We start from the raw sequence: 27,192 nt of genomic DNA, 5'->3' as shown, positions 1-27,192 counted from the left end.
TAAACTTCCAGAAAACATTCCAGATCACGCCGATTTGAGAATTCGCCGGGGTGGTTGGAAAACTCCACTTCCCTTGTGCTCCGCACTCGGACCAGGGTGAGGGTAGGGGAGAAGGGGGCGCGGGCAGGGAGAGCGCGGGCAAAGGCTGCTCCTGGCGGCGTGCACGGGCCTCACCAGGCTCCTGCTCCCGGGCGCCGGCTCCCCGCCCGACTCCTGCAGGCGCACAGAGCGCATCCTCTCCAGCTTGCGTCTTCGGACGGCATCCGCCTCCCGCCCGTCGCCCTTCTGCCTGGGGGTGAGCAGCATGGCGGCCAGCTCACTGTCCACGTCCGCCAGCCTCTGGGCTTGCACCACGTTTTTTACGGCTGAAAGATTCAACAAGAAGGTCAGAGATGGCTGCGTAGACCCCATGTTCCCTAGGCAGACATGGTGACGAGTCTCCTGAGCCACTTTATCCAGGGAAGGGAACTCAACGCATGGATCGCATTCGTGTTTGTGGCTCAAATCTGTATGGCTCTAAACTGTTGACAACGATGGGAAGTACAGAGCCTGATCCCCACAGCACCCCTTCTTTCACCAGCATCTAAAAAAAAGGAATTTTTATCTCTGCCCTTACGTAACAATTTATTAATACACCATTATTTTATAGGCAAAGAGTCAGTCATCAGGATTTCCAAGGACCACCTAACACCTCCCCCAGAACAGCCTGGCCTCTGCTGACCACCAGACACAGGCACACCCTGAGCTCTCAGCTGCATTATCACACTGGGGCCTCAAAGTTATCCTGGGGACAGAGCTGGTCAGCAGCCTCGGGCTCAAGTCAGGGTCATGCTCTAGATTTTGGACAGTGCTGGGCACAGAGGGGAAAAGACACCAGACTTGGGTCTTGGGTACAGACCTCTAGGCATGATCAGAATTGCTAAAGCAATTTTTTTCCCCTTGTTCACCACTTCTTCCTCAGTGACAAGTAAACAAGTGTTATTTCCAGGCTCATCCTACATCCTATGTTAAGGCCATCTAATTGCTCTTTGGTTACCATGGTTGGCTTCAGCATCTTAAATGGCCACCAAGTGAGTGTTTCGGGCCTCTCTGGGGTGCAGAGGCACACGCAGGAAGTCCGTCTGGGATCCGCTCAACTGCCTGCAGCCCCCGCGCTGGGCAGAGGTGCCCGGGAAGGGGGCTCTGCCCAGGCTGAGTCTGAATGAACCTGCTCATGTTTTCAGACCATACCACCCCAACAAACACCTCTCCTGGTTCCAGTAAAACCAAAAGGACATTCCAGGATGACCCTGCAGGACTGGAGGTGCGAGAGGCAGGAAGTACCGGGAACCCTTCTAAATGTTCCACAACTCCCTAATTCCAGAATCTCGCCCAGCGGGTGAAGATGTGGCTTTCTATTAGAACTCTTCCTGTCTACTGATTTTGATCAAGATAAGGAGATTCAGGGTCTCTAAACAAAGCTCCTGTCCAGTTCCAACCCTGTGCCGCCTGCTGGCCCCAACCCGCTGAGCCTTCTCCACTGTGGAGACAGTGTGCCACCCTCTCTCTGGATACCAGAGGCCTTGCCCGGTTGGCTGGGATGGAGAAGCACTGACCCCATAGCAGAAAACCCAGACGCTGCCCAAGTTCACCATCTCTAACTACCTAATCGGGTAAGTCACCTGACCTCTCTCGGCCTCGGCGTCTTCTCTACAAAAAATGAAGATGATGGGCCAGGACAGGGCTTCAACCTGTCCGTGGAAATGGGCCTCAGACCCCTCCTGCAAATCTGCTGAACACACAGGAATTTCTCACCAGGAGAGGTTTTGCCTGGAGGCTCAGGGGGCTTGGGGGTAACAGACCCAGGATGAGAAGGAACCCCAACACTCCTCTCAGTTCTCGCGGGCCACGGTGCTGAACTCCCCTCCTGGAGCACAGGTTCAAAGCCCACAACTGGGGAGGCAATTTCGGAGTCATACAAGACAACCAGCAACACCTGGGGAAAACGCTATTTAAAGGGCACATCCGACTTTTAATTCAAATGATGAGTATTTTATAGTCTGGTCTGTGGGGTCATTTTAAGCAGATTGAAAACTTCAAAGCATCCCTGCTGTGAAAAAAAAATATTTTCAGGGAATCCTTCTTTGTTTCCAAGCTTAGTAACTGGTCTGTCCTTCCTCCCCACCCCCTACAGGGGGAGTTTTAAATTGGTTTTTAAAAATCAGTTGATGTTCCTCCTGACCTTTTCTCCACTTCCTCTTCCCTTGCAGATGAGCAGCTAACCAAAGACAAATGCCACTCACAGGATTACAATTTCTCCATGAAAATAACACAGCTACAGCAGCACATCCAGACAGCGGGGGGCACAGACATGACCCGAGTCTGGGGCCGGCCAGCCCATCCCCGACCCTGAGCGGCAGCACCAGCACCGAGAATGGCCCTCACCCACTTTGAGCCTCTCCTTCCCCACCCCCCGCCCGCCCCCACTCACCTCTTGGGCCTCCGCGCACAAGGAGGCTGCCCCCCAGGAAGCTGCCAGCTCCCTCGTTCGAGATGAGCCGTGACCTGGACGGCGGCAGCAAGCTGCAGCTCCGCGCTCTCTGCTCACACGTGCGGCCTAGATTAGGAACCCCCCCAGCACAAAACAGTGAGGGAAAAGAGGAGTCGGACAAGACAGCCGACATGCTCTCCGGGAGCCCCAGATGCCAAGTGGCCTCTTCACGCCCCAGCATGGCGTCCCCCAATCCCATTCCCTATTGCGAATCTTTTCCAGTTGAGAGAGGCTGAGTGGCAGCTTGTTTTTCTCCTCCTCTCTACCTTTTCATACTCCTGCCATCTCAGCAGCTGTCCTGGAGCCTCGAGTGTGTTGCACGTGGATCCTCAGTCCTTGATATCCGGATCAACCCTTATTTAGCCTCACACATGGTATCCCACGAGCTTGACAATCAGCCCCTTCAGCCTCACTTCGTCAAAGGACAAGCCTCTGTGCGCTTTGCAGAAACACTCAAAGGTGAAAGAGCCTCAACAAAGGAGAAGCTGTGCTGGGGGTGTTTTCGTAAAGGAAGCCTTTGGTGAGGAGTGGAGCTGGCTCAGAGGGTAGAGATGCGTCTGTCAAAGAGGAGTGCAGCCCGCAAGCTTTCCTCTGGCTGAGCGGGAGCAGTGCCCGCTCACTGAGCCCAGGATCAGGGTCCTAGGGGAGCGAGATGTGCAAAGGCCCAGTGGCCCCCAAGACACCCAGGCTCCTTGCACTCGGTACCGTTTCCTCCCGCAAGGACGTGCAGCAGGAGGCAGTGGGGTGGGCGGGCAGGCCTGGGCAAGTGCTCTGTCACAGCTCAAGGACCCACTCCACGAAGCAGCCGCCCAGGCACATGCGGACCCCTCCCACACTGGGGGAAGCCTGGGAATCTTCCGGAGCCTTCTTGGTCAGCTTACTCATATAGTCACCAGGTCTCTGACCCACCCACATCCAACTGAAATGACCACAGTCTGCTTAAACCTGGCCATGTGCTCCGCTGGAAGAGAGACCCAGAAACCCAGGAAACTGCTGCACAGTCAAGACCAGGCCCAGCCAGCTCACAGGACAGGCGGCCGGCACTCCTGGAGCCCACAAGAGAGCAAATGATGGCAAATGCCACAGCCTGCAGCTCGCAGCCACTTCGCAGGCAGGCGAGGGGCGCTGCTGACTTTATCATGCCAGACCTCTCACTCTACTTATACTGAAAACACTGACTTGTTAAAAAGACGGGGAGGGTGCACGGGTGGTTCCATAGTATAACGCTTGCCTTGCATGCAGGAGACCCGAGTTTGATTCCTGGACCGTGCACCACCACCCCCCCAAAAAAGACAGGGAATAAGCTGGGGAAGTGTGAACGTCCACGTGCTGGGGAAGCGTGAACCTCCCTGTGCTAGGGAAATGTGAACATCCACGTGCTGGGGAAGCGTGAACGTCCCTGTGCTGGGGAAGCGTGAACGTCCCTGTGTTGGGGAAGCGTGAACGTCCACGTGCTGGGGAAGCGTGAACGTCCCTGTGCTGGGGAAGCGTGAACGTCCACGTGCTGGGGAAGTGTGAACGTCCCTGTGCTAGGGAAGCGTGAACGTCCACATGCTAGGGAAGTGTGAACGTCCACGTGCTGGGGAAGCGTGAATGTTCCTGTGCTGAGGAAGTGTGAACGTCCACATGCTGGGGAAGTGTGAACCTCCCTGTGCTAGGGAAGTGTGAACATCCACATGCTGGGGAAGCGTGAACGTCCCTGTGTTGGGGAAGCGTGAACGTCCACGTGCTGGGGAAGCGTGAACGTCCCTGTGCTGGGGAAGCGTGAACGTCCACGTGCTGGGGAAGTGTGAACGTCCCTGTGCTAGGGAAGCGTGAACGTCCACGTGCTGGGGAAGCGTGAACGTCCACGTGCTGGGGAAGCGTGAACGTCCACATGCTAGGGAAGTGTGAACGTCCACATGCTGGGGAAGTGTGAACGTCCCTGTGTTGGGGAAGTGAGAACGTCCCTGTGCTAGGGAAGCATGAACGTCCCTGTGTTGGGGAAGCGTGAATGTCCACATGCTGGGGAAGTGTGAACGTCCACGTGCTGGGGAAGCGTGAACGTCCACATGCTAGGGAAGTGTGAACGTCCACATGCTGGGGAAGCGTGAACGTCCCTGTGCTGGGGAAGCGTGAACGTCCACGTGCTGGAGAAGCGTGAACGTCCCTGTGCTGGGGAAGCGTGAACGTCCACGTGCTGGGGAAGTGTGAATGTCCACGTGCTGGGGAAGCGTGAACGTCCACATGCTAGGGAAGTGTGAACGTCCACATGCTGGGGAAGCGTGAACGTCCCTGTGTTGGGGAAGTGAGAACGTCCCTGTGCTAGGGAAGCATGAACGTCCCTGTGTTGGGGAAGCGTGAATGTCCACATGCTGGGGAAGTGTGAACGTCCCTGTGTTGGGGAAGCGTGAACGTCCACATGCTGGGGAAGTGTGAACATCCTCCCTCCATGATGGCAAGGACGCCGTCTTCCATCAGGGATAATCTTACACTGACGCAGAATTTCTTCACCTTCAGTGAGACAGAAGGTGACACCTGGGACCAAACACAGCTGCTGCTGAGGAGAAATTCCCCTCCAACAGGCAGTGCTCCCCAGGGCACCCTGCAGCAACCCCAAGCCCTGCTGCTAAAGCAAGGATGGCGCCCACTAAGTGGCTGACCCCGCACCTCGGTCATTTTGTCAGAGTCCATGAGCACACGCTTCTCCTTGAAATGTGGGAGGAGCTGAAGCACGGGGCCTGCAGAGCCCCCACCCCATGTGGCCCCTCCAGAGAGGCTGCCTGATACAAGTGACAGCTGAGTTTCTGGCTGAACTGTCATCCTATTTCACAACCATGATCACCGGGACCAAAGAAAACACCACGGTCTAGCAATCCCCACGCATGTGCCAAATGATCACTGAAAGGCCCCTGCAGTAGAGCCGTTCAGAAAGTCACAGGCCCTGAGTGAGAAAAGAAGCCACCAAGCCCTAAGATTCCCTGGGGACTGAGGAAGTCTGGAAAGCTTGTCCTGGAGCAGGTGCTTCTGCACTTGGCCCTGAGCTCGTGCACACAATGGGGCTGTGCAGGCTGAGGTGAGGTCGCCAGATGTGGGGGCCTGGCTTGGACCCCACCTCTCACCCTGAAGACTCACATGGCCATCATCCAGCCTGCTGGCATGCACCCAGGGCTCAAGGCAAAATAGCCAAGTTTACAAGGGGATAAGAGCCATGACACTTTTTTTCTTCTTCAAAAATGTGAAATTTGCAGAGGAAATCGGAGCCCTGCCGGACCAGTACAAGGGGTGCTGCATTCGGCATTTGTCCTTTGTTTGTCTCCCCTCTCCGGGGCTTCTGCTGAGCCTCTGCGGCTGTGCCTGCCTCGCCATCCCACCAGCTTATCTCTCTGTTGCAGGCAAAGTATGAAAATGACAATTTAAGATAACATATAATGGAGCCAATCTTTCTTCTGAAGATAAGATTTTAGAACTTGGAGTCACTGTACATTTGTGGGCTGGTGAATTAAGTATAAAAATAACCAACACAGACTAGGAGGTAGGACGCCTCTTGCAACTCAGGGCCCCACAGTCGTGGGAGCTTTGGGATAATGTCAGCTTCTCACATGTGGCTCATTTATTTCTCCAGAACCTAATTGAGTTTTGCTGTTTCCATATTGTCTGTGTTCAAAGCTGCCTTGGATTTTACATTTGTAAACAAGCAGACAGAAGCCTCGAACCAAGCTTAATGAGCTGTGCACTCACCCGCCTCCTCCTGCCGCCACCGCGCTGCCAGGCGCTGCACTGCCGAGCTGTCAGGCTGCCGGGCACGGGGTAGACAGGGCCCAGGGGGCTCTGGGTTTCAAACCAGGCTGGGTTTTGAGGAATGGAAAATTCCCTAATAGGACAGAGAGGCCAGAGTCCCCTGCAGACAGGCAAAGCTCCAGGAACCACAGACAGCTGTTTGTTGTGCTTCCCATTTTCCAAGAAAAAGCCGTGGTCCATCCACTGTCCCCTCGAGGGAGGCCTGGGTGTGGTCACTGGTCCCACTGGCTCGACCCCCAGTCCCATCAGGGGCCTCCAGTTTCAGCCTCTGGAACGTTCCTCACAGACCTTCCTGTGCCATACCCGACCCACTCCCTGGTCAGCACCAGCCCAGGCACGCAGCAGGGAGGGGCTTCGCGGTCTCTCTGAGGACAGTTCTTTGGGCATTATGTGATACAAGGTCATGGTGCCAGGCCCAAAAGAAATGCCTTTCTCTGTCTTCCTACCACCAACTGGGGTGAAAGTGTAGAGCACCTCTCCTTTCTCTCCTCCTGGATGAAGCAGCTATGGGCTACTGCTCCAGATGTCAACAGGAAACAAAATGGAGGCAGGACTGAGACAACCAGTCAAATCCTGATCAGAATGAGCCAGGGCATCAAACCCTGGGTGCCAGGACAGACTGCGGAGGTCAAGGACAGATTCCCAGGGATGCAGGACAGATCCGCGGGGTCAGGACAGACCCTTGAGGGTCCAAAGTCCCAGTAGCAAAGCTAACGGGAGTTTTCCCTCCTACGGGTCTGACCCCACACTCTGGAGATGGCGGCTTCCCTGAGGGACAGAGGCCCTGCCTGGGGCAGCGGTGGGGGGTGGAGATGCAGGACAGAACGGCTGGGGCTCTTACCAACATTGGCCAAGGTCAGATGCAGCCGGCCCTTCATGACCGTGTGGACCCCGATGGGCTTGACACAGCCGAACCTGGTCATATCTCCGCTCATCACCATCATGTCCTGCTCGTACTCTGTTGCTACAACCTCGAGCTCGTGTGACACCTGGACAGCTGGCCGCCCTTGGCGGAGGAGATGCTGTGTGAGGAAGAGGACATCAGATGCGGGGTAGAGTGCAGGGTCAACCACAGGGTCAGACTTGAGTTGGGACATGAGGTCAGGTGCCCTTCCGGGGGTGAAGCAGCTACCCGATCTACCAAGAAAGCCACCGGGAAGGAGGGTGGCCTGGTCTGTGCATGGACAGGTGATCAGAACACCCTGAATCTGTACCAGAAGGCACAAATTCAACTTCCCAAAATGTGTCTCCTTGATGCTGGGGTCTTCTCATAAATATTTTGATAGACTGCCTCCAGAGGAGGGCATGGGATGTACCAACGGGCATGGCAGATGGTCACATGGGGGAGACAGAGATGGAAAAGTGCAACACAGCAGCGACCCAAGGAGGAAGGCTGAGCCAGAGATTTCAGCACAAGGAAGAGCCCACAAGGCAGGGAGGGCTGGGCAGGCGCCCCAGGCCGGGGCAGAGAAGCTCAGGATACTCCCAAGAGGGGCAGAGAGCAGAGGGAGACAAGCCAGAGCATGCAGACCCCCAGAGCAAACCAAGGAGAGTGGGGGTCACCCCTCTACAAGAAGCTGCAAGGCTGTCCCGCCCCTTCACCTGAACCTGAGAAGGTGGCTCTGGGAAATACACCATCCTTGCACCTCTAACCCACCATGCTGGTTTGAATCTGTTGTATACCCTGGAAAAGTCATGTCCTTTAATCTTCATTCAATATGGCTAGGTGAAATCTCTCTGATTGCTTCCATGGTGATATGACCCATCCAGTTATAGGAGGTAACTTTTGATTAGATGGTTTCCATGGAGGTGCATCTTCACCCACTCAAAGCAGGGTTTCTTAACTGGAGTCCTTTAAGAGGAAACCATTTTGGAAAAAGCCTTCAAGCCACCAGAGCAGACAGAGCCAGCAGAACATACAGAGCCCTGGGGAAGCTGTTGGAGAAGCCTGGAGAGAAAGCTAGCAGACATCGCCACGTGCCCTTCCAGTTGAGAGAGAAACATGAACAGCATTGGCCTTCTTGAACCAAGGTATCTTTCCCTGGATGCCTTAATTTGGACATTTCTATAGGCTTGCCTTAATTTGGACATTTTCAAGGCCTTAGAACTGTACACTTGCAACACATTAAATTCCCCTTTTTAAAACCTGTTCTGTTTCTGGTATACCACATTCCAGCAGCCTGCAAACTAGAACACCCCCCAAGTTCATTCCAGCCTCAGGAGCCTGCATCCTGGGGCCATGAGGTCCCTAGAGTCACCAAAGACTGCCTTCTTATCAGTGGGGTCTAAGCTCAAATGTTACCTTCTGGGGGACAGCTGCCCTGCTCCTCACTGCTGTTTTCAGGTACTCAGAGCATTGTGAGAAGGGCACAGACAGCTGGAAAGAGGGATGCTCCCAGAGGAACTAAATACAGGAAGAACAGCACCTCCCTATGAGCAGCTCAACGACGCTCCAAAGATAGAGAAAAAGAACCAGTGAGACAGCCAACCCAATTGCAAAATGGAAAAAGACTTGAACAGACACCTCTCAGAAGAGGAAATACAAATGGCCAAAAGGCACATGAAGAAATGCTCAATGTCCCTGGCCATTAGAGAAATGCAAATCAAAACCACAATGAGATATCATCTCACACCCACCAGAATGGCCATTATCAACAAAACAGAAAATGACAAGTGCTGGAGAGGATGCGGAGAAAGAGGCACACTTATCCACTGTTGGTGGGAATGTCAAATGGTGCAACCACTGTGGAAGGCAGTTTGGCGGTTCCTCAAAAAGCTGAATATAGAATTGCCATACGACCCAGCAATACCATTGCTGGGAATCTACTCAAAGGGATTAAGGGCAAAAACTCAAACGGACATTTGCACACCAATGTTTATAGCAGCGTTATTTACAATTGCAAAGAGATGGAAACAGCCAAAATGTCCATCAACAGACGAGTGGCTAAACAAACTGTGGCATATACATACGATGGAATATTATGCAGCTTTAAGGCAGGATAAACTTATGAAGCATGTAATAACATGGATGGACCTAGAGAACATTATGCTGAGTGAGTCTAGCCAAAAACTAAAAGACAAATACTATATGGTCCCAATGATGTGAATCGACACTCGAGAATAAACTTGGACTATGTCATTGATAACAGAGTCCAGTAGGAGTTAGAAACAGGGTAAGATAACGGGTAATTGGAGCGGAAGGGATACAGACTGTGCAATAGGAATAGATACAAAAACTCAAAAATGGACAGCACAATAATACCTAATTGTAAAGTAATCATGTTAAAACACTGAATGAAGCTGCATCTGAGCTATAGGTTTTTGTTTTGTTTTGTTTTGTTCTTAGTATTATTTTTATTTTTTTCTCTATATTAACATTCTATATCTTTTTCTGTTGTGTTGCTAGTTCTTCTAAACCGATGCAAATGTACTAAGAAACGATGATCATGCATCTATGTGATGATGTTAAGAATTACTGATTGCATATGTAGAAGGGTATGATTTCTAAATGTTGGGTTAATTTCTTTTTTTCTGTTAATTAATAAAAAAAAAAAAAAAAAAAGAACCAGTGCATGACATTTGCACAGGATTACCACCCATGCCACAGACAGGCCAGTCTCAGCCTCCATCGGGCCATGGGCAACTTGAAAACAGAGGCAGGTCCAGCTTCTAGCCCTCCCCCTTCCAGAGCAACCACAACTGCCCACAGGGTGCTGCCTGGCCCAGTGGGGACAAGGCAGGGGACAAAAGAAGAAAGGTCCCCACCCTCAGAGCAAGAAGGAGAGAGAAGAGAGGAATACACTACCAACAAAAATGGACGGACAGCCTTCAGGACAGCTGGGAAAACAGGCTGAGGGAACTGCCCTCCTGGTGGGCAGACGTGACCTCTAGACCTAAAGGGTCAGTAAGAGCCAGCATGAGAAGACCAAAGCAAGAGCAGGCCAGAAGGACAGGGCAACAGCCCTGAGAACCAGCAAACTGAGGATGAGAAAGAAGGCTGGGGGGTGGGGGTCAGGTCCGAGCCAGGTTACCCAACAGTCCAGACACAGGACTTTAGGAACAGGGTTTCTTTAGCCATGGTTCTTTCTGCTAATCAAATTAAATCCCTAAATCGCCTGCCTTAACCCAGGGACTAGGAGGGCACACTTGGGAGGGGGGAAAGTGGCATCAGGACAGCCAGGGCTTCCAGGCAGCTGGTGGCCTCGGGCACAGCACTGCACCCCTGGGGACCAGCGCCTCCTAAAGTCGCAGCTCTGGTAATTCTTGCATTATTCTTATAGCAAAGACAAGCACGTCCCCGGGAGTGGAGGCACCCAGACCTGACAGCTCCCAGGGAGCCAGGCGCTCTCAACTGCCTGCGGTCTCTGGGGAAGGGGCCTCCCCTACCAGAGAATGGGAAGTCTCCTCTGGAGGAAGGCTGATAAGTGTAAGAACATGCCCAGCCTCACGTGGAAGCAAGTAATGTGAACAAAAACAAGGTATCATCTCTCACTCATCAAAACCACAACGATGTTTTAAAAGGCCAAGACCCTGTGAAGACAACAGAGCAGAAACCAGGAGGCTGGTCCTCTCCCACGGGAGCAACAGGGCCAGTCAAAGCTTCACACGGATACATCCTCTGACTCAGAAATCACACTTCTCAGAATGTGCCATTTGGAGAGAGAGTAATGGTGGAGAGCGCTTGCTTCAGAGTCAGAATTGGGTTAAAACCTCGGCTCTGATGACTGTGATCAGTGTGGCCACAGGCCTCGGTTTCTGAGCTGTTACGAGGATGATGACAGGCTGGCCTCACAGGGCCAGGGTGAGGGTCACCTTAGACGAAGCCTAAGAGCGATCAACCCCCGGCAGCAGCTCTTATTATTACTGTGACGGCACCATTATCGTCATTATCCTCAGGAAATGAGCCAAAACATGTGGCCAAAGATTTAACTTCAAGATGCTCCCTGCAATGCTTGCAATAGGGTATAATTACCTAACTGTCCAATAACAGGGCAGAGGGGAAATAAGTTTTAATACATCCATAGTTTGTAATCATACAACAGTACTTGTTTACGCAGCTTGGATGTAAGAACAGATCAAAGAACTTCTGACTCTAGGTATGAAAGCAAAGAAAGGGCGGCAGTCTCAGTGGGAAACATGATGGAGCCACCACTTCCCCGAGACTCCTTAATCGGGGCTCCTCTCTGGCCCCCCAGCGGCAACCCCAGTCATCCCCGTCCCCCCTACTACCATGCACCCACCATGGGCTATGCTTCTGCCAGAGACACAGGCTGGCAAGATCCAGTCCTGGGCCCAGGGCATCAGAGACCCATGTGGGAGACAAGACAAGCCACAGGCCACGGTGACCCATAGGCAGTGCCACGAGCAAAGTGTGAGCTGAGGGACGAGGCTGGCCCTGGCACTCACACTGCCCTAGGAGGCAGGACCCATATCACCTCACTCATGGATGGGTACACTGAGGCCCAGGGAAGCTGAGTCATCAGGCAGATGACAGAGGGGGAGGAGCAGGCAAGGCCCCAAGACTGGGGGAACCTGTGTCAGGGGACACCACTCACAGCTGAGGGCACTGTCAAACACAATGAGACCAGATTTGTGCTGCGTAACGAGCACTGCAGCTGCTGGGGTGGAGGAGAGACCAGAGGGCCGAGGCCTGAGTAGGGAAACCAAGGGAGAACCTGTGGCTGTGACCGAGAAGTAGAGTAACCACATGGAGATGGAGAAAAGGGGGAGAATTTATGAGACATCCAGGAGCTGCAACCCCAGAGCCCTTCTCTGCCATCTCCACCAGATGAGGCAGAAGGAAAATTCTCAGGACATCACGGCAGGAGCAGAAGGGGCTTCGGTCTGTCCTCAGGAATTGCCACTGTAAAGTCTATGGACCTTCTGGGGTCTCCTTCGGGCAACAGATGCAGCTTGAGGGAAACCCCAGGGAAGAATATCGAATGATGGATAGATTTTGGTTTCAGTATGAGGAGGACAGATGTCACGTATGTAGAAAAGCACCCTGCACGCATCTGATAACAGGAGGAGACACCATGTTAGCACACCTTCATTCGTTCATTCTGTATCTCAGTGAGCCTCTGCTTTGGACACCATGGTAACAGGCAGACCTGGCACCTGCCCTCAGGAAGCATATACGATTACAGTTGCAGGAACAGAAGGTGACATTGCCTGAAGTTCATAAAGAAACTGATAACTGAATTTGATCTTAAGACTACATCGAGCAAGAGAGGGATTGTGGGAAGGTGGTGGAGTAGGAAGCTCCAGGAATCAGTGCCTCCACCAAAACAACTACTGAACTGGCAGGAACTGCCTGGATGAACTATTTAAAACTGTGAAGTCTAGTGGACACTGGGTAGCATCAGGGAAGACAGGAAGAAGAAGCTGGCAAATTACAGTAAATACCAATGAATTTCACCCTCCATGCAGTGGCCACTATCCCCAACTCCCCAAACCCACGGCAAGCAGCAGGGGTTCCAGGGCAGCTTGCTGGGGCCAGGGTGAGAGGTACAGACCCAGTCCTACAAAATAAGGGGAATGGGGGTGGTTTGTGGTCTGGTCCCTTATCATCGCTTTTGATCAGCACTGCAGATGGCTAGGGGTGGCTCTGAGAACAGCCACTGTTCCAACCCCTCAGGGAAAAGCAGAAAGAGAGTCTTAAACAGGCAATCTTTTCGTTTCTGCTCTTGACACTTTCCAACCCCATTTGGGAGCAAAAATAGCTGGAAAAGCTGCAAACAGAAAGCTCTAGCCCTCAACAACAATGAAGACCCTTCCACCCAGGGGAGCAGTAAAACTCGATGACTAGAGTCACACCCTAAGGTTCAGAATGCCCACTCCTCAACAAAAAGTCACAAACACTCAGAGAAATGGAAAAGTATGGACCATTCACAGCAAAAAATAATTTGCCAGAAACTGTCCCTGAGGAAGTTCAGACACTGGAACTACTAGTCAAAGACTTTAAATCAATTCCATGAGCCAAAGAAATCCAATACGAAAAGAAATTAAGAAAAACATCTAAACAAAATTAAAAAGATGAAAATGCCTAAAAGAAACCAACAGAACTTTGAAGCTGCAAAGCACAGGAGTTGAAATGAAAAATTCATTAGGCAGAATCAACAGCAGATGTGAACAAGAAGAAGAAAGGATCAGTGAACCTGAAGATACAGCAACAGAAATTATCCAGTGTGTGAAGCAGAATTAAAAAGTAATGACGAAAATGAAAAGAGGTCTAGGGATCTGTGGGGCTCCATCAAACATCCCAATATATGCATCACTGAAGTTTCAGAAGGACAGGAGAGAGAGAAAAGGGCAGGAAAAGTATTTCAAGAAATAATGGCCAGAAAGTTCCCAAGTCTGATGAAAGGTATGAATATAAATGAACTCCAAATGGACAGACTCTAAGAGGTCCATGCCAAGACACAACAGTGCAAAACTGTCAAAATCCAAAGACAAAGAAAGGATTTCAAAAGCAGCAAGAGGAAAGTAACTTTTCACAAACAAGAGTAACAGAGGATTTCTCTTCAGAAACCATGGAGGCCAGAAGACAGTGGGTTGACACATTTAAAGTCCTCAGAGAAAATAACTACCAACCAAGAATTCTGTATCTGGCAAGGTTAGCTTTCAAAAACAAAGAGAAATTAAGACAGTTACAGATAAAAACAAAAACTGAAAGAGTTCATTACCCAAAGACCTGCCCTATAATAAATACTAATGGGAATCTTTCAGGCTGAAATAAAAGGACACTATAAAATAAATGAAACAGAAGTAACTCAAAACTATAAGAAGAAATAAATAAAGGTAACTACTTAGGTAAGTATAAAATCCTATACTGTTCTTTTGGTTTGTAACTACTTTCCCTACCCCCATGACTTAACAGGAACATGTAAAATAGCATTATAAATCTATTAAGGGACAGAAAACGTATAAAAACGTAATCTCAGACAGTAAGAATATAAAGAGAGAAGGACAGAGATATATAAGCCAAGAGTTTGCATACTACTGAAACTAGGTTGTAAACAGTTTAATATGTTCATTGTAATTACAAAAATAACTACTAAGAAAGTAACTAAAAAATAGAGAGAAAAGTAAATAAGAGAATCAAAATGTTATACTACTAAAAAGAAACCTAAATACAAAAAAAGACAATAATAGAATAATTGAGGACCAAAAAACATACAAGGCATACAGAAAACAAATAGATTAATGATAAAAGTAAATTCTTTCTTCTCAGTAATTACTTTAAATGTCAATGGATTAAACCCCCCTATTAAAAGGCAGAGGTGGGCAGATTGGACGAAAAAGTATGATCCATCTACATGCTGACTACAAGGGACCCACTATAGGTACAAAGATACAAAGAGGTTGAAAATAAAGGGCAGCAAAAGATACTACATGCAAACAGTAATCAAAAGAGAAGCACAGTGGCTTTATTTTTCTCAGTCAAAACAGACTTTAAGTTAAAAAAGATAAGGAATAATAAAGGATATTATATATATATTGATGAACAGTACAATCCAGCAAGAAGATATAAGGATTATAAACATATATGCACCTCACAAAACAGCACAAAAGGACAGACACAAAAGGACAAATATTGTATGACTTCTCTAAAGTAAAATATTTACAATGAGGAAATTCACGGAATAGAAAGCAGAATAGTGGTTATAGGGTGGGAGGGGGGTTGAGGAATTATTGATATTTATCAATATTTAAAGCATGACTTTTGGTTTAGGATGTTGAAATAATCAGGAAATAGGTAGCAATGAAGGTTACACAGTGCTGTCCATGTACTTGATGTCAAAAAATTTTCTATCTGATATGGTATACTGGTGAAACTATTACATACCCTAGAATAGCCAAGTTCTTTTCATCCTAATTCAATTTTATGGGGGCAGACCTATTGTAGGGTGGGATACTTTGATTAGATTGTTTCCATGGAGATGTAACCCAGCCAATTATGGGTGTGATCTTTTATTAGATTCCATGGAGTTGGGGCCCCGCCCATTCAAGATGAGTCTTAATTAGTCCTTAAAGAAGCTCACAGAGAGAGAAAGAGCTCAGAGCCGACACAGAGAACAGAGAGATGCAGACAGCAGGAGATGCTTGGAGAGCTGACACAGAGAACAGAGAGATGAAACCAAGACACAGACGTTCGGAGATGCTAAGCTAAGAGATGAAACCGAGAGTCTGCCCCGGAGAAGCTAAGTGAGGACCCACAGAGGCTCAGGGAGAAAGCCACTGGACATAGGAGCTGAGAGCGCCATTTGAGACCAGAAGCCAGGAGAGAAGGACAGCGGACATCACCATGCACCTACCCGTGTGACAGAAACCCGGATGCTGCCTTTGCTCCAAGAAGGGATCCTCTTGTTGGTGCCTTAATCTGGATATTTTCACAACCTTGCAACTATAAATATGTAACCTAATAAACACCCTTTATAAAACCCACTCCATTTCTGGTATATTGCATTCCGGGAGCATTAGCAAACCAAACATATGGTGGAAATGACTTTTATGTTATGTGTATTTTACCAGAATTAAAAACAAACAATTTTTAATAAAAGAATGCATGGCAAACACCTATCATGACTGAACGAGATGTTGTGAAAAATTCTTTTCCTTTTGGAAAGGAGAGAACACAGCATTGTTTTTAATTTGTGAAAGAAAGAAGCTGTTTGGTGGCTCTTGGCAGGAGGGACGCTCCCCCTGGCCGGGCGCTCCCTGCAGGAAAGCACGCTACCTTCAAGGGAACAGCAGTGGAGCCCACGAGCAGCAGGGAGTCTCCGTCCCAGGCGTCGATCTGCAGGCTCTGCACAGCGAGGTAACGCACGAACCAGCGCTGCTCCCCTGGCTTCAGGAACCCAGGATCCACCATGTACTTCAGCTGGAAGCCAGGAGACCCTGCTCACAGAAGGCCCAAGTGAGTCTAGAAGTAATTGGACCCATCTGTCATCTTTACACTTTGAAGAGATTTTTGTTTCCCTCACAGCTGCAGTTTAATAAACACATTAATCAAAAATAACATAAAATATCCAAATTAACAAGATGGAGATTCATGTTCAACAGACTATACTTCCTTCCAATATGTACATCAAGCTGCTCCCGAAATAAGAGTTGCAGCTTTCACCAAGTACTGGTAAAACCATCCATTGCTGGACAGAAAGGGACAAGCCAACAAGTATCTAAAGGAAGCTTACTATTCTGGACACTCAAGAATTTAAGGAAAAATCTATTCTACATCTGCTATCAAAACTTAAATATTCACACACAGTGAGAACTGAGACAAGCCGTCTAGGAATGCGGTGTACCCTCCTTGCGCTTCCAGGTTAACGCATCAGCCAGGAGACCAAACCTCCTGGAGCCTCACCCTGCCTCCTAGGCTTACACAGAGGTGGGGCACACAATCCAATCCCTGCTTTCACCTTCTTCAAGTGGCATTATTGTTCATTCTAATGGACAAAAAACACCACTGAAATCACCATTAGTTAAGGTCCAGGGAACAGCCATGCTGGGAAGGCATTCAAACACCGCTTCTCTCTTCCAAATGGAGGGTGATGAGACGTCTGAGCCTCCAGTGTACAGAACGCTAAACTTTGGGGAAGAGGGGCGCTTGGGTGTACTCACACCCCCTGGGCTGGGTCCCACACTGGACCCCAGAATGATGGGCAATTTAACCACAGGTCCTCATCACCCCATCTCCAGCCACCTCGGCCCTTGGGGAAGCCCAAAGGCTAATGCCCCTTTGCTTTTCCGCAAGGCCAGGGGACAGTGCTTTCAGCGAAAGGAATGAGGGTGGTGGCTAGGATGGGGGCACAGCCTTGAGTCCTTGGGCTGTGGTATGGAGTGGGGCAAGGGCTAGGGGGTGAAGTGGGGTGGGGGAGGGTGGGCCCAAGGGAACAGGGCTGAAAGGGGCATCTCACAGGGTGGAGACAGAGCTGGCAATAAAGGCCCTGTGCTGGCTGGGAGGTCCCCAGGGTCACACCTCAGGGTGACCAGACCATGTCACAAGGCCAGGGGCCAGGCCTGTGTCCTCCCCACAGCCCCTCTGTACAGATTAGAGCACCAAGGCACAGGAGGGGCCACAGCCCTGGCCATGTGGGGCAGCTGCCACTGCTGGGCCAGCCTGAGCTGCCAAAGAAGAGCATGGTCTGACCTGCACACTGCCCCGAGTTCTGGCTTGAAGAGGCAGAGTGGATTTGATCCTTCGAGCTGACTTCCCATGTGACACCTACACAGACCTTATTTCCAGAGCATTCTGCCCACCCTATCTTCTGTCCCGAGAGGTGCAAACCCACCTGGTCTATCCCTCACACTGTCTCCTCTAAGGTCTACCTGCATCTCGTGCACAGCATGCCCCAAGGAGTGCTCCACCTTCTCCCTCCTCCCAGACTGCATCCTGGGACCACAACCTCCTCACACCCAGGCTGGGCTGAGCCTTTCCATCTACTGCTCCACCCCCTCACCACCCTTGTCTGTTACCCTCTTCCATCATCCCCCTCCCCGTCCACCACCATCCCCCATCCTTGACCCCCTTCCACCACCATCCCCCATCCTCACCCCCCATCCACCACCATCCCCATCCTTAACCCCCCCATCACCATCCCCCAACACCACCCCTCCCCACCTGTCACTGTCCCCCATCCTCACCCCCCATCCACCACCATCCCCATCCTCACCCCCCATCCACCACCATCCCCCATCCTCACCCCCCATCCACCACCATCCCCCATCCTTAACCCCCCCATCACCATGCCCCATCCTTAACCCCCCCATCACCATGCCCCATCCTTAACCCCCCATCACCATGCCCCATCACCACCCCTCCCCACCTGTCACTGTCCCCCATCCTCACCCTCCATCCACCACCATCCCCCATCCTTAACCCCCCATCACCATCCCCCATCACCACCTGTCCTCGTCCCCTACCATCCACCCTATCAGTCACCAGGTCCTCTCCATGTGCCGATAACTCCTGCCCCCGCACCACACAGAGCCCAGCTGGTAGTACGTGGCACATTCTGCCCAGGGCTTCTTGCTGGCAGACCCCCTTTCACTGCCCCCTGGGTATCAGGATAGAGCGTTCAGGGAACAGGGTGGAAAGTAAGAGTTCCCACTATGCTGGATGGGGAACAAATGAGCCCCAATAAGAACTGACCACTGGGGCTGCCCACACCACAATCATCCAAAATTTCCAGAAGACAAGTAGATAGCACCACCAAGATATGGTTACTGCATGAAGCTGAAACCAAGGTGTTTTCGTCTATCCTCATTCATTCAGATACCCCTGAGTCTCTGCTCTGGTCTCTGTCAACACCAATTTTCGTTCCAGGGAACAAAATGGGCTTAGGATCATGGAATTGGCCTGTTTCCTAAATTTGGTGGGTAGGGGGGTCTGTGCCTTGGAGTCTTTATGTAACTCTTTACAAAGGCACAGACCTTGATTCCTTCCTCCCTCACACTATACACAAAAATCAATTCCAGATGGGTGCATGGGTGGGTCAGTGGTAGAAGGGTCACCTACCACGTGGGAGATCTGGGTTTGATTCCCGACCATGCACCCCCCAAAAAAAATCAATTTCAGATAGATTACAGAAAAGAATACAAAAAGAAAGAAAAGCTTCTAAAAGATAACATAGGAGAATATCTTCAAGACTTTACAGAGACTACGTTTTGTCTAGCTAAAGAAATCTGCCCATTAAGGAAAAGCCTGACAAATCTGATTTAATTTTAATGAAAAATAACTATAAATCCAAATACACCACTAGCAGAGTCAAAAGGCAAGCCTTAGGGTGGAAGGAGGTATTTACAACATCTGAACAAGGACCTATAATCAGGATCTATAAAAAACTCTTACCATATCCAGAAGAGCTGAAAGCAACGACACAGACATTTGCACACCGATGTTCATGGCAGCATTATTCACAATCACCGAAAGTTGGAAACAAACCAAATGCCCATCAACAGACAAGTGAATCAACAAAATGTGGTATATACATACGATGGAATATTATGCAGCAGAAAGACAAAATGATGTCCTGAAGTATATGACAAGATGGATGAGCCTTGAGGACATAATGCTGAACGAAATTAGCCAGACACAAAAGGACAGATGCTGTATAATTCCACTTTTATGACCACCATAAAGGTATAATCAGAGGCTTATAATACAGAATACAGGGGACTTAGAGATACAGAGAAGTTAGAGAAGGGTGAACTGTTAGCTAATGAGGTTGGCCTCCAGTGTAAGGGAAGAGATAGGAACGAAGGTGATTCTCTAGTGGGTCTAGAGGTAATATTACCATATTGAAGATGAACAAGATTGAAAGGGGTTGTATACACCTACATGTCCCACTGACTCACACTAGAAATATGAATGAATTCTGTTAAGAATTATTTCAAATATATGATTCTTGTATAAAAAGTGTTGTATATTCTTGTATAAAAAGTCCAGGGTAGGGCAGGCCACGGTGGCTCAGCAGGTAAGAGTGCTTGCCTGCCATGCCCAAGGACCCGGGTTCAATTCCCGGTGCCTGCCCATGTAAAAAAAAAAAAAAGTCCAGGGTACAGGGGGAAAACTGCTATTGCTTGCTAGGAGCTATGTTCAAAGGAAACCATCAGCCCTACCACAGCAGAAGCAGAGGTGAATAATGGCATGAGGGACAAGAATTAAGAGGAGGTTTAGATCTCCTATTTGGTGAAGGTGTGTTTATTGGTCTTTGGTCTCTTGGGAACAATGACATTATCTAAAATTGAGAATGCTGATGGACTGTGGACTTTGGGCCTCTACATGATGTCCGATGAATGCAGGTGGCTGAAGGATATACTGACAGAGAAGTAGATTGGTGAACGATGGTGTGTACTTATGAACAAAGGTTGTGCTGCCACAAAAAGGAACAATGTCGTGAGGCATGCAACGATGTGAATGAACATGTGGGACAAAATAAGTCAGAAACAAAACAACAACAATGGTTTGGTCACCTTCAAAAAATGCTTATAAGAAAACAGGGGCTTAGATTGTAAGCTTTTAGAGCAGACACATTAAGTCTGGAGTGGTAATTATTTTTCTGGATTTTGAGAGGCTGTTTTGTATATATAACCTGATATTTAGAGATGAGAATGAAGCCGAACAGGTTGGGTTAAGGTAATTCAGAACATAGGGGTAAGGAAGACAGTGTCTATATTTTAGAGCCACACATACTCTTTGAGACCAATGGAAGAAAGGTTTATTTGGTCTGGAACTGAAATTTTCTGTAGTGCATAATCTAATTCAACCTATCTGTATAGCTCATTTGAACAACTGAAACACAGGAAGCACAAAAAAAGAAAAGGTCTTTTAATCCTATATAGATTATTGCAATGCCTGGAAACATCTTAGAGTATATTAAGCAGATAATCAAAGAGTATTGGCAAAGTCCCCTGAAGGAGGGGAGAAAGACTATGGAATTATTAAACCTTACCATCAGGGAATCCCCTGATACTGTGTCAAACTTTAGAGACACCCAAATCAAGAGGCCATGCCCTCATTTATGAGGCTTACTCTTGTGAAGCTTATACAGGTAGCAGAAAAGCTTAGACTACCTATAGGCATGCCTAAGAGTTACTTCTAGAGGACCTCTGTTGTTGCTCAGGTGTGGCCTCACTCTCTCTAAGCCCAACTCTATAAGTGAAATCATTGCCTTCCCCCACTACATGGGACATGACATCCAGGGGTAAAAGTCTCCCTGGCGACATGGGAGAGGACTCCCAGGGATGAATCCAGCCCTAGCACCGTGTGATCAACAATTTCATCTTGACCAAAATGGGGGAAAGAAGTGTAATTAATAAAGTATCAGTGGCAGAGAAAGTTCTAGTGTCAAGAGGCTACTCTGGAGGTTGCTCTTACCCAAACTTCAGGTCCACCTTGCTACCTATCATAACCTGCCAACCCCCAACCAGCACCATTCCAGCCAATCCTAAAGAACACTGAGGGCAATATATAAGTTTCCAGAAGGGTTCCATGCACTGGAGTAATTTTCCAGACACCTACAACTTCCAGAAGGGTCCCTGGTCCAGATAAGTCCTGAAGCCTAGCCCAGCTCTCCAGAACATGAGATAGTTCCATTTCCCTAACCCATATTAGTAATAGTCCCTTCCAATATAAAAAATTTAGAGTTGTCATAGCCAAACTACCCCAAAGAGAGGTATGGAAAGATCAAAGGTGATGGTGGAGTTATACAGAGAATATAGGACTTAACAAATGAATATGAATGCTGAATCATTAAATTGATATCTCTTTAAGTCTCCAGTATTTTAGAGCAGCTAGAAGTAAAAACCTAAAATTGTGAAACTGTAACCCATGTCAAGTCTGAAATATGTTCTACAACTAATTGTGGTGCTGTGCTTTTTTTTTTTTTTTTTTTTTTTTAAAGAGAGAGGGAGGAAGGGAAGGAAAGACAGAGAAGGAAGGAAGGATGGAAGGAAGGAAGGGAGGAAGAAAGGGAAACATTTTTAAACATTTTCTTGTTTTATTATATTTTGTTTGTTTGTTTGTTTTTTACATGGGCTGGGGCCGGGAAACGAACCGGGGTCCTCCGGCACGGCAGGCAAGCACTCTTGCCCGCTGAACCACCGCGGCCCGCCTGGTGCTGTGCTTTGAAATTTATAGTTTTGTATATATGTTATTGCTCACAAAAATAGAAGGAAAAATAAGTTGATTGTGATGATAAAAAAGTATTTAAGCCCTCCAGCTTCCTATATTCTGGAGCAGCTAGAAGGAAAAATCTGAGAGGATCGTGTGGTAGCCCATGACAAACTCTGGGATCTGTCCTGTAACCACTGTTGAAGAGTGCTTTGAAAACTATTGCTTAATTATTTCCTTGCTTTATATGTATTTTATACTTATACAATTAAAAAAAGTTAAAGAAAAAAAAAACCCTACCAAAAAAATGTTTTTTTTAAACCATGGACCACGTTAAAAATGGGTGAAATATGTGAGCAAGCACTTCATAAAAGAGAGTAATATCCTGAAGGCCAATAACTCTGTGAAAAGGCCCTCAGCATCATCAGTCAGGAAAACACAAACCACACCAGACACTCTACACACCCATGAGAATGATGAAAACAAACAACCAGTGACGTGAAGTGCCAGCAAGGGCAGGGGGCGACGCAAACTTTGAGCCCCCTGTGGCACATGTACAAACTGCACAGGTGCTGTGGGAAACTCATGGAAATCTGCAAGGGCTGAACATGTGCCACCCTTTGCCCAGCAATTGAACTCCTAGACATACACCAATCAGAAATACAAGCACATGCGCCCCAAAAGACATTTCAAAGTAGGGGCATAGCAGCCTTATTCAAAAGAGGCAAAAGCTAGAAACAATTGAAAACATCAGTGAGCAACACAACGAACACATAATGTGGAACATTTTGACAGTGAATTTCTGTAAGCCAAGAAAAAGGACAAACTACTACTGAATAAAACTATGAGGATAACTCTCACAGACATAATGTTGGGCAAAAATGAGATAAATTCGAAAGTGTTCATACAACATGATCCCCAAAACAATTCAAACTGATCTACGGTGACAGAAATAAAAAAAAGTGGCCTTAAAGAGGATAACGATGGGGTATGAGGGCAGATAATGATGGAGCAGGTGATGAGGGAGGAAAACAATGGAATGTTTTCATTGAGAGAGCAACAGTGGGGAGGAGGAAGGAGGAGGAAGGAGGAGGAGGGAAGACAAGGGGCATGAGGGAGGGTAAGGATGGGGAGGAGAGATGATAAGAATGGGGGAGGAGGGAGGAAGATGGGGAGGAGGGGGAGAAGGAGGGGAGGAGGGGGAGGAGGAGGGGGAGGAGAAGGGAGAGGAGGAGGGGAGAAGGAGGGGGAGGAGGAGGGGGAGGAGGAGGGGGAGGAGGAGGGGAGAAGGAGGGGGAGGAGGAGGGGAGGAGGAGGGGGATGAGAGTGGGAGGAGGGAGGATGAGGATGGGAAGGGAGGAGGGGGATGAGGATGGTGGGATTTGGGAGGCCTCTACCTAACGCTTTGCGGCCCAGTTTGATTTGGGCAGCCACTACATAGATGTGTACTCTGCTAACATCCATGGACTGGTACATCTTGTACTTTATGTCCTTACTTATGCTTGTTATTTTTCAACAAGAACAAGCAAAAAAAGATACTTCTTGATGAGGCCCACGAGAGACTAGGACTGAAGCTCTAAGCTGAAGCTCCATGGCTGCTCTGGAGAGAGGACCCCTCGCACCCCACCACCAAGCCAGAGCTGCTGAAGGAAGCCCAGGTCTGCCCAGGTCAAGGCCAGCTTTGGCTGAGACTCAGGCATATAAAAATTGAAGGGAATTTTTTTTTACTGAAGAATTTTGGAGTTTGTATTTTAGCCCATAATGACAAGAAAATGTGATTTGGGAGATTAATTCCTTTGGACTTCAGCTTGCAAGGAAATTTAATGTCAGGGCTTTAATTTCTCTCTGGGAAATTCATAATGGCAAAGCATTTATATTTAAATCAAGGGCATCTCTAAGTTGCCGTCATTTTTAATCGAGTTACCTCGAGGCTTTCGTTTAAGCTCACTGCAGAACCGGACGGGCCACCTGGACAAGATGACTGGACCGATTTGGGAATAGGAAGTGGAACAGGGAATGAGTTTCCAGCAATGGGCACAGAGGAGCCTTGAAATTCATTTAATTGATACATCGTTCTGATCCATTTTAGAGCCTTCTGCAGGCGTACAGTCATACCCACCAACATCCCAGGAGCACCAACACCGGAGAAGTGGTTGGTTGGGAGGAGTCTGCAGGAGGCTGGGGCAGGGCCCCTGGAGGATGGCCACACCCCTGGCTGCCAGGGATTCAACGGCTCAGACCAGTGAGTTAAGAGAACAAAAACTAGGACCTGGGACAGGAGGACATCCCCTCCCCTGGCCTGGTGCTCCCCTGTGGGGACCCTCCTGTGCCCTCCCCCGGCCCCACATACACTCCTCCCTGGGCAAGGGCAGCTCACTGGCCAGAGAGTTTGCAAGAAAGACCAGGGCTGTGCTGCCCATCCTGCCCCTCTCTTCTTTCCAGGCAGCCTGGAGTCTCCAGTTATTCCACGTACTCTGGGCATGGAGGGAGGCTTGCTGGGATCAGGCACCCCAGACCTGCGCACAGACCCATCGGAGCAGGGGCGGCACCAGCACGTGCTATAGACTCTCCAACTAATCACCTTCCCGCTTCAGCTTTATTAAAAACAAAAGTGGTATTTCGATCTCCACTCTCTGACTTCTGCTTTCATCTCTCAGGTGATCTGCCCCCAGGCAGAGAAAAAGGAACCTTACCTGTTGGCCCCTCACACCTGACAGTTTGGTTAACCCTTTCTATTATTTCTTCATTTTCTAAACATTTATGTTCATTTTTAAATTTCTTTCCTTCTACTTTTACTGGTTTTGTTCTGGGTTTTTCCCCCCAAATTCTAGAGTTGAACTACATCATCACATAAATTTTAATATACAATATAAGCTTGTCATTTAACTCTAAATAATTCGTCTTTTCTATTTTGATTTCTTCATAGATTGACAGATTAATGAGAAATATGTTTTTAAAATTCCAAAGGAATAGCGGTTTGTAGCCCTTGGAAGAAGGGGTGATCAGCCTCTGGTCCTAAGACATCATGGCCAGAGAAGGCCAGAAAATTGCTCTGATATTCATTCTGTTGGAAATAGGACGACATGTACCTGGTGGCTTAATATATGATAAGTTTTGAAAAAGTTTTATGTTTATAAGTTTCATGGTGTCCCTGAAAATAATGCATATTCTTTAAATTGGTAGTAAAGGTTATCTAAGAACACCTTTTTGAACTGCATTTTATAACATCCTTATTAATTTGTTTCTCCCCAATCCATCAATTTACTGAAACAGGTGTGTTAAAATCTCCTATGTTTTGGGGTCTGTCAATTCCTCCTTACAAGCCTGTCAGCTACCCTTTATTTTGGGAGGCTCTGCTATTAGAAGTTGACAGGTTGAGAATTGTTTCTTTCTCTGCTGAATTATTCTTTCATTATTTAATAGCTTTCATTATCCCTGGTAAGTTATGGTAACAATCGCTGTTGCCTAATGTTAATATTGTTAAATTATTCATTCAATATTTACTTATTTATTTTACTTTGTTTTTTGCATGGGCAGGCACCAAGAATCAAACCCAGGTCTCCGGCAAGGCAGGTGAGAATTCTGCAACTGAACCACAGCCGCACAGCTCTAAACTACTATATTTTGATTAGTATCTTCTTAATATAGCTTTCTCCACCTTTGACGCTCTACCTGAAGAGGCAGAAGTGGTTCAATTCTCAGCTCTGCCCCTTACTAGCTGAGACAATTGACAACAATAAAAATAACTAAATATTTGCTATGTTTATCCATTGTAGCTTAAATCCATTCCACAGTTTAAATATTCCACACTATTATAATAGTGTCCCCCCCCCCAAAAAAAAAAAAAAGGGCCACTCGTCCCAACTTTTAAGGATGCTAGAGAACCATCTTATTATTTTGGAAAGTAGGAAGTAAAGGGAAGAATCAAGCAATATCCTACCTTTCCTACATGAAGCATACCAACTAGTTGATGGGGAGAAGTTTCTCTTTACAGAAGCATTCCAGCTAACAAACCAAGTAGGTACCATAGAAGTAGACTCTCACCATTGAGCCACTTCAAAAGAGCCCATCAATCTATAAGCAATGGGCATAGTGACAGCCCATGTACCACTCCAAGAAGCAACCAGGTATTATGGGCTGCAGAGGTGGCATACCCTCAACTAGCCATGAAGAACTCTTACAAAAAACAACAGATTCAAACATGCATCTGATGAAGCATCTAAATTTAACTCGTAATTTACAAGAAAACCAGTGGATAGAAGAACTCGTTAAACATCACTGCCTGGTCTCAAACAGAGTCCAGATTGTGGGAAACCCTCAGGCAAGCAATGTGGCTTCGTCAACAAAAAAAAAACTGGAAGGGATAAGCAGAGACTGGGGAAGGTGGAGGCAAGGATGGATTTACAGAGTCAAGATTCACACCATTCGGATTAAGAGGCACCGTTGGGGCCAAGACAGTGGCTTAGTGAGGTGTGGGATTTAGTTCGTCCTCCAGAGCAGTTAGTAAATAGCCAGAACAGGACAGAACAACCGCTGGGGCCACGTCAGTGACCGGACACACAGTGTACCCCAGTCTGGACCAGCTGGACCAGCAGCGAGCCCCCCAAGAACCATGAGCTACCCAAGCCATGGCAGCTGGCACTCCTCCCCCACAGGCTGCTTCCCAGAGGGGAAAGGAAAGGGACTTTACTGGCAGCAGGGGCTGAGCACAACCAAGCTCCAATTGTGGAACTAATTAACAAATTCTGACTACTAAAAATAGGCCCCCAACTCAGCTGAATCTCAAGTAAAAGCTGAGGTTGCTGGTTTTTGCCCCAGTGCAGAGGGGGTAGAGATGACGGAAAAAGAAAAAAAAAAGTGGTTTTTCGGATCGGACAATACATAATACTTGAAAGGGTCTGAGGTCTGATGGAAAGGAGGGGGCACATAGGACCTGGAGCTACACAAAGCAACATACCAACTTAAGCTCTTGATTGGCAAACCCAAGGAACAGGGATCCTGCTCTGAAAACAATTTTTCTTTTTCTTTTTCTACAGCTTGACTGCTCTTTGAATACAGTTGCAGGGCTTCTCAGGCTCCAACTGCCCCAAGCATAGGTGGAATTGAGCTTGTTTCAGTGTTTGTCTGGAGCCTGTGCCTTCCCCAGGAGAGGGGTGGCGCCCAGCTCAAGTGGAATCCCACCCTCAAGGAATTCAGACCCCAGGATCTGGAAAACTGAAGCAATTAAAGCCAGCCTATAACCTCTCCTCTGACTCAACCATGCCCC

The 27,192-nt window shown here is 48.3% G+C and overlaps 1 protein-coding gene across 9 annotated transcripts in view; it reads right to left on the bottom strand.

Annotated features, from left to right (window-relative positions):
• NPHP4 (nephrocystin 4) overlaps positions 1–27,192 on the bottom strand; it is a 184,115-nt gene that overhangs the window by 34,401 nt on the left and 122,522 nt on the right. For 8 of the 9 annotated variants that reach the window (XM_077151501.1, XM_077151504.1, XM_077151499.1 and 5 more), the window contains 4 exons: positions 16,050–16,210; positions 7,152–7,332; positions 2,471–2,596; positions 175–365 (listed from right to left, as the gene is read on the bottom strand). In XM_077151501.1, the coding sequence (XP_077007616.1) occupies positions 175–365; positions 2,471–2,596; positions 7,152–7,332; positions 16,050–16,210 (659 nt within the window). The remainder of the gene's footprint in view (positions 1–174; positions 366–2,470; positions 2,597–7,151; positions 7,333–16,049; positions 16,211–27,192) is intronic. The other variant, XM_077151505.1, reaches the window with a different exon arrangement.

Source organism: Tamandua tetradactyla, chromosome 2 (genome assembly GCF_023851605.1).
Source record: "Tamandua tetradactyla isolate mTamTet1 chromosome 2, mTamTet1.pri, whole genome shotgun sequence".
NCBI lineage: Eukaryota > Metazoa > Chordata > Mammalia > Pilosa > Myrmecophagidae > Tamandua > Tamandua tetradactyla.
Note: the sequence above shows the minus strand (reverse complement) of the source record. Positions and strands in the feature narration are given on the sequence as shown.